This window comes from Schistocerca serialis, chromosome 5, assembly GCF_023864345.2.
Source record: "Schistocerca serialis cubense isolate TAMUIC-IGC-003099 chromosome 5, iqSchSeri2.2, whole genome shotgun sequence".
In the NCBI taxonomy this organism is placed as follows: domain Eukaryota; kingdom Metazoa; phylum Arthropoda; class Insecta; order Orthoptera; family Acrididae; genus Schistocerca; species Schistocerca serialis.
This window is the reverse complement of record NC_064642.1, coordinates 798311971-798327564: the sequence shown is the minus strand read 5'-3', so window position 1 is coordinate 798327564 and position 15594 is coordinate 798311971. Positions and strand designations below refer to the sequence as shown.

General features: G+C 43.8%; 1 protein-coding gene across 1 annotated transcript in view; it reads right to left on the bottom strand.

The window, feature by feature from the left end:
• Positions 1-15594, bottom strand: part of LOC126482232 (discoidin domain-containing receptor 2-like) — a 342209-nt gene that overhangs the window by 120903 nt on the left and 205712 nt on the right. The window contains exon 3 of the mRNA XM_050106211.1: positions 2603-2739. Within this exon, the coding sequence (XP_049962168.1) occupies positions 2603-2681 (79 nt within the window). The 5' untranslated portion in view covers positions 2682-2739. The remainder of the gene's footprint in view (positions 1-2602; positions 2740-15594) is intronic.

The following is a 15594-nucleotide window of genomic DNA, read 5'->3' as shown; positions in this document are numbered from 1 at the left end:
TCACGCTTGTTACTTAATGTATAACCTCTCTCAGTAAATTACTGTTAATGGTTGTTGATCTGTGTTGTCGTAATTTCTGCCGTACTTTACCTAAACTTGAAAATTTTTACTCTGGCTGGAGTCACGGTAAATTTATCGAATTATGCTGCCGCCATTTGACTGTCATAATTTTTATTTTGTTGTTATGCATCCTAACTTCGGCCTTGGACCATTTTCAGACACATATAGATGACTTTTTGTACTTGAAAACGACCTACAGCCGATATCTGGATTGTATAACAATAAAATAAAAATTATTACAGTCAAATGGCGGCAGCATCATTCAAAAAATTTGCCTATACGTGTTTGGTCCTGTGACGACGCTGCAACGTTTATGAGTGCGAGCAAGCCACCCTTAGAACAACACAGCTCTAAATGGTTGTCTGTCACGTTAGCGTCTCGAAATCAGTGAATGTCTCTCTCTGTATAGGTACATTTTTAAACTTCTCAACTACGATGCGGGGAGGGCATCGAGGGTGTTGCGGGGGTGTGACAGGGGTGCGGGACCCTTTGCCGTTTTGGTCACGTATACCTGTATATCAATGTACGCTATTGTAGAGAACGGAACAGGAGGAATGAATAATCATAACCCTTTGTTGTTTCGGATCACGTTCAAATTTTGTCGATTGGTTTTGAACGGTCCCTAGTGCTTCCACTCAATACACCTCAGCAAAAACTGCGGTCGTGCTACAGTCAAAGAGGGGAACGATCATGTTCAAAGAAACTGCAGGCACACGGTGTTCTTAAAGAAATTTTGAATCGTCCTGGGGGCAGGGTCAAAGATTGCCGAGATCGTTGTCCTATTGCCCGTCGCACTTTGAACTGTCGTTTCCGACCGCATAAAGTATGGGGACGAATCTGGATGAGGTATCGATTATATTGCTTCCCCCTCCAGAGGAGGTCACGAATGTAAAATTAGATAGATTCGAGCGCCCATGGAGGCTTCCCGGCATTCGTTCTTCCCGCGAACCATACGCGACTGGAACAGGAGGTAATGACAGTGGCACGTAAAGTGCCCTCCGCCACACACCGTTGGGTGGCTTGCGGACTATAATTGTAGATGTAGATGTAGATTCCCCGCAAGGGGACGATGGTTCCACTGACGCCTTTTATGCCACCCTGTGAGGCCTTTACGTCTCTACACTGAGCAGCTGTGTGTCTGAAACGCTTTCCTTGGTCACTCATAAGAACACAGCGTAATGTCGACGCTGCACCTCGCGGTTGTGACCTCCATCGCAAGACCGTCGGAAAAAGGGCTTCAAGGTGGCTAAGAAGGTTGTGATGACCTTTCCATCGTGTCACACGTCCATGGTGGCTATGCGTAGACTTTTGGTGAAATGTGGTGTCGTTGTGACAGCATAAAACCACCTCACACATCACATTAACTTCTCACCACTTGCCTTTATTTTGATGGTCCGACAGGTTTCAATCGTCTCCGAGCGCGGGGGTGACGTCACAGAGTGCTACGCTTTTGTACCATTACAGAGAATGATTGCAGACACCTTTGAGCAAATTTTCAGACTTCTGTGTCGCAATGGAAGACGGTTAAGGTGCTCCAAAGACTGACCATTTAGAGTAGTTCTGTAAAGTGACAACACATGCAACTGCATTTTGGAGTGAGCACAGATCTGAATTGGCCATTAAAGTTTAGAAACACACAAGTGGCGTTCAATAATCAGAGCAACACACTTTTTTCTCGAACAATTTCGAATGAAAACCCCCTTGAGTCCCTACAGTTTCATGAAGCTGTGTTAGGTGACAACGTTATACACAGCCTTCAAAATGGCTTCTGTAACGGAGGTCCGCTCAGAGAGCTGTTGTTGAGTATCTTTTGAGGAAACAGCAATAAACTGCGGATATTTGTAGCCCCTTGCAGAACGCCTGTGGAGTTCTGGCAGTGAACAAAAGCACGATAAGTAGTTGGGCGAGGTGTCTAACATCATAGCGAGAAGGGTGCCCAAACCTCTCCGGTCTCCCGCACACAGCTCTGACTCCTGCAATGTTTGAACGTACTGACACCCTCATTCGAGGTGATCGACGAACCACAATCAAACACTTCGCTACACAGTTTGACGTCTCTGTTGGAGTGCTGACACACTCGACCACCGACTGGTGTAATCGAAGATTTGTGTCCGCTGGGTCCGCCTAACAGAAGACCATCAAGAGAAACGAAGGACGATGTGTTTAGCCGAATGAAGCATGCACTCCGTGGGAAGCAGTACGTGGATGATGTGGAATCCAGCGATACTGTAAGACGTTGGTTCCGACGTCGACCTGTAGAATGGTACCATGCAGGCCTGCAGGCCCTCCCTGGAAGGTGGCATAAGGCCGTCGCATTGAACGGACATTGTGTTGAAAAATAGGGTTCTGTAGCCAAAAGAGTAAGGAATGATATGGTATATTGGAACCCTGAATGAAAGCAACCTACTGTCGGGGGAAAAAAAGTTTCTATTTTAGCAACTGAATGCGCATTATATATATAAAAGAACCTGACAGCCTGTGGTGGACCTGTGATTGTTTTCAGCATTCGCTACAAAGTGTAGAGAGACGAGTGCGTACTTACACCTGTCGATGGCGGAGGCGCGCTGCGCGGGTCCCGGCAGCAGCAGCAGCAGCAGCGGCGGCAGCAGCAGCAGCCGCATCCTGCCGCGGCTACTGGAGGCGGAGGCGGCCGCCGCTCGCCCGCCCCCACGGCCTCATCTGCAACCGCAAACACGCCTCCGCGTAAGACACTTAGCGCGCGCCGCCGCACCTCCGACACGTGTTTCTGTTCTGGAGTGCGGAGCAAGGACGTGGGTGCGACAAGGGGAGGCGTTAAGTGACCGGGGGGAGTTTCCACACGGGAGTCAGTCAACAGACGCCACTCTTTCCCGTCTCTGTTACAAAGTATATAAGGTGTGCAGAGTCACGGTCACAATAGGAGACAAAACATTGACCACCAGGAGTCGACCTCAGGAGATCGTGTCAACTTAGCCATTACAGCCTCATTCTAAGAACTCTTCGCCGGCTGTAGCTTGGGTCCTCAGTTCGACAAGGAATGCGTCCATACTTTTCTTCAGATATGGCTGGCGTACTGAACTAAGGAGGAGACACCTGCTAAGGAACCAAATTGTAAAAGAAGAAATATGGACAGACCGAGCAAAGTGGCGAAGTACTATTGATACCCCAACTCGACCAGATGTTGGATAGAAGGGAAACGAAGATGACGATGACTGAACTAAGTGCACTCCTTGATGTTTAGGTCCTGCGTTGCTGTCAACTGTGGGCTTGTTGAGTGCTACGTTCCAGTCGCTGTTCCAAACAGTCCCCGACGTTTTCTATGGGACTAAGAACTGTCGAGATGCGATAATGAGGCTGAGTGTTCGTCAGACTACGAAAGTGGGAGTGCAGGTCAGTGAAGACGGGAGTGTCCAAACGACACTCACTGTGAAGGTGCAGAAGGAAGCGGAACGTATGGTCACCGATAATGTTGAAATAAACATCCTGTTTAACCGCAGAAGTGACATCATGTAACACCTTAACTGCCATTTAATTTATTTTTTACTGTATGACCGGTTTCGGTCAAATATCACTATCCTGCAATTGTTGTACACGTCTCATGGATACAGGAAAATTTGCCGGCCGGAGTGGCCGAGCGGTTCTAGGCGCTACAGTCTGGAACCGCACGACCGCTACGGTCGCAGGTTCTAATCCTGCCTCGGGCATGGATGTGTGTGATGTCCTTACGTTAGTTACATTTAAGTAGTTCTAAGTTTTAGGAAACTGATGACCTCAGAATCTAAGTCTCATAGTGCTCAGAGCCATTTGAATCATTTGAACCATACAGGAAAATTTCAGGAGAAAAGGATGTTTGTAAACTGTAATAAACGTACAAGCAATACAGAGCGTTGTTAACAAGTGTTACATATATGCGTAGTAAAACCAGACAAAAATATATAATATTTATAAATAACTGATGCAGCGGTACATGTATGGAGTGTCAATTACAGACAACTATTCGGGAAATGTACAAAGTCATCGTCATCTTCTCCATCTAAAAATTAGGTGTTGTACCCACCTGCTCCGGTCTCTGTCATCCATCCATCGTCCATCCATCTCTTACAAGATATACTTAGTCCTCTTTTCCAATAAGCTGATAATTCATTATCCTTTTCAGCAATCTGTATTCTGTTATTCTATCAACATCATCATTCAATTTAATTCTATAATCTCGTATCTCATCATTAACTGAATAGATTTTTAAATCTTATATTACTGTTTCATCCCTTATTTATCTATCTTGTTACAGTCCTTACGTATCTCATAAACTTCGAATTTGCTGCATGTATGAGCCATTTTTTTTTTGTTACTTTCCATGATTCGAGACCATATACAAGAGCAGGTAAGCCTTAACTTTATAGTATTTCATGAAGTTGAATAGTTGTTCTAAAATTTTCTCACTGATTTTTATTCTTTCCTTTGAAAGCCATCATCTTTGTCTTATTTCGAGATAAAGTTCAGTTGTAATGTATCGCGTTATGGCTCACTCTATACAGGGCTTTTCCATAAGAGCGTACAAAAATGTAATAAGACATAGAGAATGCTCCATTGAACAATTTTTGGTTGGGAAACCTCGATCAAAGGAGCCAGTGAATGAGGTATGGAAGTAAACTTGTCTATCGTTTCGTCTAGCATTACTGTTTTCCAGCTTATTTACAACTAACTTGATTACAGATGTACACGTACTCTCGCTTCCCACGCCCGGGTTCCCGGGTTCGATTCCCGGCGGGGTCAGGGATTTTCTCTGCCTCGTGATAGCTGGGTGTTGTGTGATGTTCTTAGGTTAGTTAGGTTTAAGTAGTTCTAAGTTCTAGGGGACTGATGACCATAGATATTAGGTCCCATAGTGCTCAGAGCCATTTGAACCATTTTTTACACGTACTCGGCTGTTTATTTACGTGTACATTCATTATTTCCTGCAAGGAAACATGGAGGATGAGGCTGATCACTAGGAAATCATAAAGCAGGTTTTGTTTACTTGACCTATCCACAAGGTGACTCTGTTGTATTGTACGAGTATTTACATTGTCCCACGACAGAACGGTGCAACGAATCAGCGACAGATCCATTCATTACTCAGTGCTATTCAGAAACATACAGTACAGTACGATGGATCAGTGCCGTTACAGTTTTCCAGAACTCACTGCATGCATCCTGTGTATGCAGAAGCACGTTGCAATACTCTCACTGCCGAAAGGCTGAACAGGGAACGATTTCCTGATAGACATCACTCGTCACGACGAGTGTTTATTTCTGTCGATCGACAAATGTGGAAGACCGGCTCACTGGAAAGAAGGAACGAGAGACCTGGTAACATGAGGACCACTCGCACACCCGGTTTTGAAGAGGAGGTGCTTTCAGGCGTTGCAGCGGACCCCACTACAAGTACTCGTCGTATTGCACGTGAAATGGGTGCTGCACATACTAGCGTGTGGCGGGTACTCCACGAACAACACTTACACCCACATAACCCAAAACGACTCCACGCAATGCTTGTGACTGACTTTGCACGAAGCGATGTATGGCGTCAGTGTTGTTCCAACAATGGTTTGATCGACCATATTTTCTCCAAATCGTGTTGTTTACTGACCAACCCTCATTTGGTCGTGATGGTATTTCGAACAGCAGGAATACCCAAGTGTGGGATGAGGAAAGCATTCAAGCTGTAGCAGAGTAAAACCGTCAAGTACGTTGTGCCGTAAATATCTGGGCCGGTACTGTAGGCGACAATCTCAATGGGCCCTATCTTCTACCTGCCCGTATGAACGCCCACCTGCCGCCCAAAGAGTTCTACCTCAGTTATTGGACACCGTACCTTTGGCTCTTCGTGAGAGAATAAGGATACAACATGACGGTGCACCGCCTCACTTCAGTGTGGATGTCCTCAGCCATCTCAGTGCTGTGTTTACTGGTCGCCAGACTGGAAGGGGATGTCGTATTCCATGACCTGTGGGGCCATCTGGCCTGAATACTCCGATTACTTCCTATGGGGATATCTAAAGCCACTTTTGTAAGGGACCCCAGTGGACACGGAGTTGGAATTAGATTCCAGAATTGTAACTCTGTGTGATGTGATTCGAAACACGCCAGGGATATTTATCACCCTGATTCAGAATCTTGTTCGCCGATTTCATGCTTGCATTGTTGACGGACGTCAGATTCAGTACATTATGTAAGATATAGTACAAATGACACGTTCATTGTGTCAATGATGGTGTTAGCAGTTAGCTGTAACTAATTTAGATAAAAAAAGTGCACAGTAAAGTGATTTTATTCCTATTATCTCCTTAAGCTTGCTTCTCCGACCCCAGGTTAGCTGCCTCAAAGTGTTCAGTGGAACATCCTCTGTGCACTTTTAAACTTCCTCATGCTCTTACTGCTCTTTGTAAGTTATTTCTGTTTCCTGTGGAATTATCTAGTCATGAACATATAACAGAGTATTTAATGGTAAACTACATCCTACTTTAATTTCTATTTCATCTTTCCACATCGTAACTAGGTCGTCAATATAAGAATTAAATAAAGTAGGCGATAGAGTACACCCTTGTCGAACACCTTGATTGATCAAAATTTCAACTGTGATTTTTGAACCTGAAATTGTAACTATTATTGCACTTTGATACATTATAACGTAATGTAGATTAATAATGTGTTTAGGAACACACTTTATTTCCAACATTTTCCACAAAAGTGGTCGTTTTACCTCATCATCTACATACACATGGACACTCTGCAAATCACATTTAACTGCCTGGCACAGGGCTCATCGAAGAACCTTCACAATTCTCTATTACTCCAATCTCGTATGAAGCGCGGAAAGAAGGCTTTCTCATAAACAATAAATTCTTAATACGTTTCGAAGTCAAATTCCCGACTTTTTCAGTATTTTTTCTCCTTATAAACATATAATCATTTCATGAACGTCCCTTTCTGAAACCTGATTGTTCTTCCGAGATTGCTGCATCAGCGACAGTTTGTAATCTTTGATTAAGAATTTTTCCGTAAATTTTATAGCCAGCATTTACTAAACTATTCCTCTATAATTTCCTGTGTCTTTCCTGCTGCATGTTTTAAATACAGAATAAGTTTAACTGTTTTAAGTTCTTTAGGTCGGAGCAGTTCTTTCACTACATATCTAAAAAAATGGAGGAAGCAAAATTCTAAAATGATTCCTCCATATTTTATTTACTCGGCATTGATGCCATCTAATCTAGTACCTTCTCTGAGTTTTGTTACATGTAAATGAAGCGTACAAAATAAAACGGCAAAGATTCATTAGGAATCGTTTGCATAACACACCGCTAAGCTGTAAATGACGAAGATTGTACTTAATCAGTTGGTCCTCATCGCTGGTATTATCTTTCGGTGGCAACTGTCACGAAAATTTTCAACACTTCCTTTTTTTCTTTTACAGTTCGGATTGTTCGTTGAAAATTGAAAAAGATTCTAGTTTCTTCCTGAGAAGCTGTGGAACGCAGCAAAAAATTCTTGTTGGTGTTCAAGGAAACTTGTATGAGTGGGTGAAGGTACGAAAAATATTCCCCGAAACATCACAGAACCACCTTCGGACAGAGGTTCGCAGTCCACACAGATTATGGCCTAAACGTCTCAGCGTGCCGTGGTCACATTCGTCTTAAATCTTTTTAAAACAGGTAAAATCGGTATCCGTCCGGCCACAACTCAGTTTATTTTTTTTATTTTTAGCCCACTGAAGACGGGCAGCTTCATGTTCTGCTGTGAGAAATGACGTTTCACCGGGGACCTTAGCACAAAAGCGATTTTCGCTTGGCAACTAGTTGAGATGGATATGCATTGACGGACAGCAGCATTTTGTGTTAGGTTTGAAACTATTTGGGCCGGCCAGGGTTGCCGAGGGGTTCTAGGCGCTACAGTCTGGAACCGCGTGACCGCTACGGTCGCAGGTTCGAATCCTTCCTCGGGCATGGATGTGTGTGATGTCCTTAAGTTAGTTAGGTTTAAGTAGTTCTAAGTTCTAGGGAACTGATGACCTCAGAAGTTAAGTCCCATAGTGCTCAGAGCCATTTGAACCATTTTTGAAACTATTTGGCACTGACAGGAGGCGATAGTTTTCTCCGCCCCTGGGATGGGATCTGTTTGCGGAAGCTGTTCTTACCGTGTGTTACTTTTCTGCTAGTGCTTCACAGTTGGAAACATGGGAAATTTTTCGTCGTTGATACACGAAATCAGTCCGGCAACTTCACTCGCAGTGTGATCATGGGTAGTCCAAAAACGGTACCTCCTCTCTGCCTACCAGCATTATTGCTATAGTTCCACATAACCGAAGGGCACATACACACCACAGAGCGTGGTGGCGCAGTGGTTAGCACCCTGAACTCGCATTCGGGGGTACAACGGCTGAAATCCGCGTCGGCCATCCTGATCTATACTTTCCGTGATTTCGCTAAATCGTTTAAGGCAAATGTCGGGATGCTTCCTTTTAGAGGGCACGGCCGACTTCCTTCTCCATCCTGCCCTAATCAGAGCTTGTGTTCTGCCCTTCAAGAGCTCGTTGTCGACGGGACGTTAAACACCGCTTCTCTGCCATGACCTGGGTCAGTGATGGAGCCTCACGTGATACCGGCTCTTCACCACCTACAGTGCCACAACACAAGTGGGGTCTGTCAGAGGAGAGTAATATTTTTTCCATCGTAATCTTGTGCTCTAAGGCATTATTTCTTTTAAAATTAATGTTATCATTTTATATTCATCATGTAGCAACTCATGCTTCCCAACTTCTCATATTTGCAGCAGAACATTATTTTGGAAATGAGAAGCTAACTGTCAAGTGCGAATATCGATTTTCGGGTGGGACAACAGCGGCTGTTGTTGGCGAGTGTGGCGGTACTTTAGAGTGCGGCAGAATAACGAAATGTTCGTCAGCGTAAATTCGACGCAATGTATGCAAACGAAATTTTATCAAGCGCAGACTGTTTAATATGCTAAGTGACGTGTATTGGTTTTGTGCGGCAAAAGAGAACCGTTTTAATTACATTTGTGCTTCGTCTACAACTATGGCCCTTGTTGTAACTGCACGCTTTAACACTTGCCATGTTACGTTCCAGTGTTCCAGCGCCGACGACCCACGAAGGAAGTGTGGTCCGCACACGAAGGTGTCCTACAAAAACTTTTTTGATGTGAGAACTTGTCATCAGTGTCGGACCCGTTCCAGAAAGGACATTCGGAAGGATTAGAGAAGAGCCAAACAGGTGCAGCGCGTTTCATTACAGGTTCGTCAAGTAAGTGCGAAAGTGCGGCGGAGATGTTAATCAAACGCTGGGGCCAGACGTTACAAGAGAAAAGTTGTACATCGCGGTGCAGTTTACTGTTAAAATTTCGTGTGAAAATTTCCCTAGAAGAGACAGAAATTTTATTTTTTCCTCCTACGTATGTGTCGCGAAAATACCATGCACCAAAAATTAGAGAAATTCGAGCTTGTACACAGGTTTATCACCAATCGTTCTTCCAGCGTATCACTCGCGGCTGATAGATATAGGAAAGAGGAAAATTGTGGTACACAAGTTAGCTTGGCCACACGTATTATGAGATACTTTGTGAACTATACATGTACATGCAATGTCCGGAGACTCAGCCGCTTTGAAGGTATCGCCACCGGAAAGGAAATATCTTCCATAATTCCAAGTTCACAAGACATAACGTAAGTTTTTCAAGCAAGGCAGAAATATGAATTAGGCCCCTTGGTAAAATAACCATATACTCACATATCGATTTCCTCCAAAATATCGACCTATACCAGCTATAATATCTCCCCCATATATCGAGTGTCGATATTTTTATTTTATATTATATCTGTTCATAATTTTCGGTAAATATTTCTAGTTATTCTTTTGAAACTGTAGCAGAACATAATTTTACTTTCACTGTGTGACGGAGTCGTTCTACTTTTTGAGCTTTCATCACGTCCGATCCTTCTCTTTGACTGCGTCAAGCAAGTGTATGTGGCACAAAGCAAGTCCGATTGCACTCGTGGGTGGCGGTGTGACTGGAATAACAAGATTACTGATATGAAGAAATAGCACACCACTTGCATTACAAAACAAAAATCTAAATGACAAGATTGGCTTTTCCGGAGGGCAGCGACGTGTGAAGTGAAATGCTGACGTAATCGGCGCTCGGCGCTACCAACAAAGTGCAGCGTTTAATCTCACCACGCAATTTTGATCCTACAACTGGTAGATCGGAGGCGTTGGTGGAAATGAAAAAAAAAAAAAAAATTCTTCCCGACAAATCTGGTATGTGACACAATCAAACGACGGACCCGTCGGACACATATCATTGTGCCACGAGACCCAGTTACCACTGTTTGCAAAGCGGTTGTCTCTAAGCGTGAATGTGCATCGTTTTCCTTTCAATTTTCGCTCTAAGAGGGACAGACAGACTGCTAGCTTGTTGATTTACAGAATGTCTAATAGTAAGTCAATATTTAAATATACAGCTCTAAAACCGGCAGTATATTTACAACTGCAGCCTATATTTTTGCTGGTATGTCGATATTTTTCGTTGACATACCGATATTTTCTAAATACCTATATATCGGATTACCAATACTTTTGAAAATATCAACAGTCCCAATCTGAACCCCTGTGTGAGTATTTTCACCAGCAAACTGCTGGGATGCGTCTTCATCGTGTACTCGGAGGGCTCCGTGAAACGTTGGACATGACCACTTTTTCCAGACCTCTACGCTAATGACCGTAAGGTGGCATTGTCAGCGTATCAGCGTTTGCAAACAGATGGTGGTTGTCACCTAAAACTTGTGTGTGCAGTAAAACAATTCACAAATGGCGAAACGAGTGTTCTGCAGCCGCAATATATACAATGTTTCAGAAAGCTTCATCTGATTTCACAAGAGTAAATCTTCTATATGAATGAAGATAGTGTAGCATTGGAGAATTAATGGTAACACTTTCATCTTTGTGTTTGAATTGTCTTTATTCAGACGCGACCTGTTTCGGTGGGACACTGCACCCTCACCAGGCTCCCCTACTGGCAAAAACTGGACATACAGTCAACTTTGCATGCTGCCATAACATGGGCTAAAAATCACTCTCGATGCCCACAGGTCTGCTCATACCTGAAGCGCCCGCTACAAACTTCAAATAGCTTCTAGTCACTTGTAGCTGTCTGATGTGTGTAGCCGACACTTTATGCATGAGGCGGTTTGCATACACAGAGTTTGTTTTTAATCCCCTATTATGGCAGTATATAAAATTAGTTACATGTCCCGGTTATGTCAATAGAGGACCCTAATGACGTACGGTATGTCACCGAAACCGCTCGCATTTGCATGAGGAAATTCAGACGAATGGTTGAAGATGTTACCGTTAATTCTCATATACGTACTGACCTCTTGTTGTTCCAGTCTCCATCCGAAATTATGGAAGACGGATATACGAAGGTGTGGCGTAGGATTTGAGAGGAGTTCAGGTAGAAGATTATGAAGACGTAGTGCTCTGTTTGACAATTATTTTATGTAACATCAACTCAATAGAGGATGGGGAAGTTTGTATGGGTGCACGACGCTAGGTCTTCAGCGCCCGCGTAAAAGCAGGTTGAGACAGAACTCAATAGAGACACACAGGATTAATACAACTGACCATGCTCACAGGTTGTGGTTGACATACTGAACTGCTCTCATTCACATCGCACACGCCCGTACTCCTGTGCACCATCAAGACACAACCATAACCTGCTAGACTACGGTAGACTTCCGAGCAGAATTTGTGGCCAACAAACACGGACAGCGCACCATTCGCACATCGTACAGTGAGTTGTATCCCCCATAAAACCAAAATTTAGCGACCGTTGTGACGTCCGACCGACACAATCACTGCACACATGATTCTCGTGACCCATGCTCACGACTATGCTTAGAAGTCCCTCGTTCGCAACCGTGCAGCGACTGACTAGTACACTCATTTACTCTATTATCCATGTGATAGTCATGTTGTTCTGTCTATAGCATACACAAACGAAAACTTAAAATAACCATCGACGTGTTATAAGGAAAAAAGGAAATTACGATACCCAGTCAATAAGCACATCGGATTACAAAGTTCCTTTCCAAATAGCGCGATACAAATTTACAGTGGTTGTTCATATAAGGTAAAAATTATTTCACCATTCTCACTTTTTAGTAAAACCCTAAGGTCATTCTTACATGATCACTGTTCTTATTCAAAAATAGCTTCTTTACAGCATGTGAAATATAAAATTTGAAACAAGAAAGTGCAAATATCTTACTGCAAGCAGTGAAAGCCAACGAAACAAACGCATCAAATAACATCGAATACTATAGAATACACCTCTATTCAACTACTAAGAAAGTACGAGAACCTTTTAAGAACCACGAAGATTAGTAAAAAGAAACGTTTGGATCCAGCAACGAATCTCCTGTTACCTTACAGTTCAGGGCGTCTCTGCTCATTACCCTATACGGTGTATGAAACATTTATGACATTACTTTGCATTTTACCTCTACTGCAAGCTTTAATCGTAGATATGTTATTAACTGACTTTTAATCGTAACACATTGTATAAGGAACAATGTATTTGTGTATTCTTCATATGCCGTTACCCTGAAACGGCATACTTTCATAATACGCAAGTTACAATAACTCTTTAACCACCAGTACGAAATTTACCGTATTTAATTACAAGAAGTGGCAGAATTAATGACGGATCATCGAGAAATCCTTAATCTTATGGTGATTAGAAACTGCATATACACATATGGGCTGCAAATGAAAGCCAATATGACATCTCGTGACTCTTTACTGAAGAGAGATATCTCCATATATTCCGTATTATTGGTCTACGTTGAAATGCACTTTCAGAGTATCTGACACGCTAGGTGATACGTGGTACTTACTGGAATTAAGGAAAACGTGGAAGGGAGAAATCACCAGTATAACTATCTTTTCACAAAACCTGTTTATTTAACACTATATGAACTGTGTTTTACAGATAATCTAAGCATTTAACATAAAATTTTATTTAGGAAAATGAACGAATTGGCAAAATTATTTTGACCTTAAACCTTAACTTGAATAAGCTTTTAATCTTTGCAATAGAAATCTGAAGTGCTGTATTGCAAAAACAGCAAACAATATGACAGTGATTACAAGACGGCCGGACGTGCAGCCCGGCCGTTACCTGGTGGAACAGCGGTGTTTATTACCGTGCAGGAAACGGTCTGCCTTATTAAATGCCTTCTGCAACGCGTGAAACTATGTAAATACCATTTATGACAAGAGTGATTCAGTTACTCACTCAAGGTGACTTAACTTTTAATTTGTAAGATGTAAGTCGAAAGGTTCGGGGTTAAGATGCGCACGTGTGTCCGCCTGCTTAGCTGGGTGGTAAAGTGCTCGCCTCCTGTGCAAGCGGGCCCGGGTTCGTTCTCAGCCGGCCTGGAGATTCTTTTTTACGTTCGGGAACTGAGTGTTGTGTTGTCCCCATAAACATTTCATCCTCATCACTGGCGCGCCAGTCGCCCAATGTGGCGTCGACTGAAATAAGACTTGCACTTGGCGGCCGAACTTCCCCGGCTGGGACCTACCAAAGATTCCATACCCTCATTTCATTTTTTTTTACTCACCTGTGCTTAAAGGTTAAACAGAGAAGCAAACAATATGACAATGATAAGGCTTACTTCAAAGCAACCAACCTCTTAATTTCAATCGGCAATCAAGGTGCGACTGGATCTCAACCTGTCTCTTCTGACAATTTTATTTTGGCTAAAGCCCTGGTGACAATTGGCTGTTAATATTTTCAAAGTTAAACGAATTGTCAGTTATTAAAACCGTTCTGAAGGGCCCGCAGCTCGTGGTCGTGCGGTAGCGTTCTCGCTTCCCGCGCCCGGGTTCCCGGGTTCGATTCCCGGCGGGGTCCCGGATTTTCTCTGCCTCGTGATGACTGGGTGTTATGCAATGTCCTTAGGTTAGTTAGGTTTAAGTAGTTCTAAGTTCTAGGGGACTGGTGACCATAGCTTTTAAGTCCCATAGTGCTCAGAGCCATTTGAACCATCGTTCTGAAGGAACGTCTTAAAATATTACATGCGAACACTTATTACAAGAGAACTCAGTCTGCAGAACCACAAGATCCAGCTGAAATACACCAATAATGACCCGGTCTTTCAAACACAGAAACGAACAGCTTAGTACAACAGGTTGTTCAGGTTATAACTAATGACTGAGAAATGCAATTACAATCAAATAACTGAACCGGTTAATAGCTAAATCTAACCATAAGGTCCCTTTTTTGTTTAACGACAACCTGTGCCTTAGTACAATTATTCCGGCTGCATTTACGGCCAAGAGCTAATTAATTGGAACAATACTGATCAGGTACAAACCAAAAAGAAAAGGAAAAATAATAGCGTGACAAACTTTCAAACGACAACTAGTGATTTAACACAATAGTACTGCCTATATTTACGACAAAATAGTCGACCGAGTAAAACTCTGAGGGTCGGGTACAAACCAGAAAATAATGAGGAGGGTAGGTCATGAAACAAATCACCACGAGGATTACAGAACGTTACTCTCCTTTATCAGCAAGCAGTTGCGTGGGTGTACGGTGCGTCGCAGCTGTTACTGAGTGGTGCCGATGAAAGCCACGTAGAAGAGGGCAGCCAGGCCAAGAGCGGTCGTCCGACACGGATGCTGCCAACCAACTGACGAGATGTCAGCCCGCTGCTTGTACTCGAAGCTGGCGCCGATGAGGTACTCCGCTATCTTTCCTCTGGGCAGAGCCTCCTTGCGTAGCTCGTGGCTTCGGCCGCTCGGACCTCTTGACCACCTCTTGTCGCGGCGCTACCGCCAATCCCCAAACTTTATACCTCCTTCTCGGGCCAGCGAACCACTTTTATATATCTCGGCAAGCAAAGACACTCTAAGGAATCAACCCACAGATAGCAAAACTTCCTCATAGATATTGCCAATGGGGCCGCAAGATGGATAATGGATACTACACCTCAGCCAGTGGCGTCAGACACAACAGTCTAACTCAATGGCGCCACGGGTCACTAGATACTGCACTGCATGCTCTAAAATACTCCCCAACGTGCTTTCTTCATGTTATGACGTCAAAAACACGGCACGTTCAACGTTAAACGTTCGAACGTACGGTCCTTGTGCCGACGGCTTTACGGACACCTCTGCCTCCTGGCCAATCAGTGGCCCCTGGCGAGGCGCAGCTGGCTTGTCCTCCGCTTCCGCCTCCGGAAGATGTTGCGGGCTCCAGTTGCTGCAGCTATTCGTGCCAGTGACCAGTTGTGCCTCGGCGGCGCTCACGGCTGTCAGGTTCCTCGCGGCTCCACTGCAAGACTTGCTCAGAATGTCCCCCTACAGGTGGCGAAACTAACGAACCATCTCGGTTGTAGTTTATTCTAACTTAACACACAGTAAGTAAAACCTTACCTAGGTGCCAGCTGTGACCTGCCAGGTCCTGTGGCTGCAGGTAAGAGACCTCTCT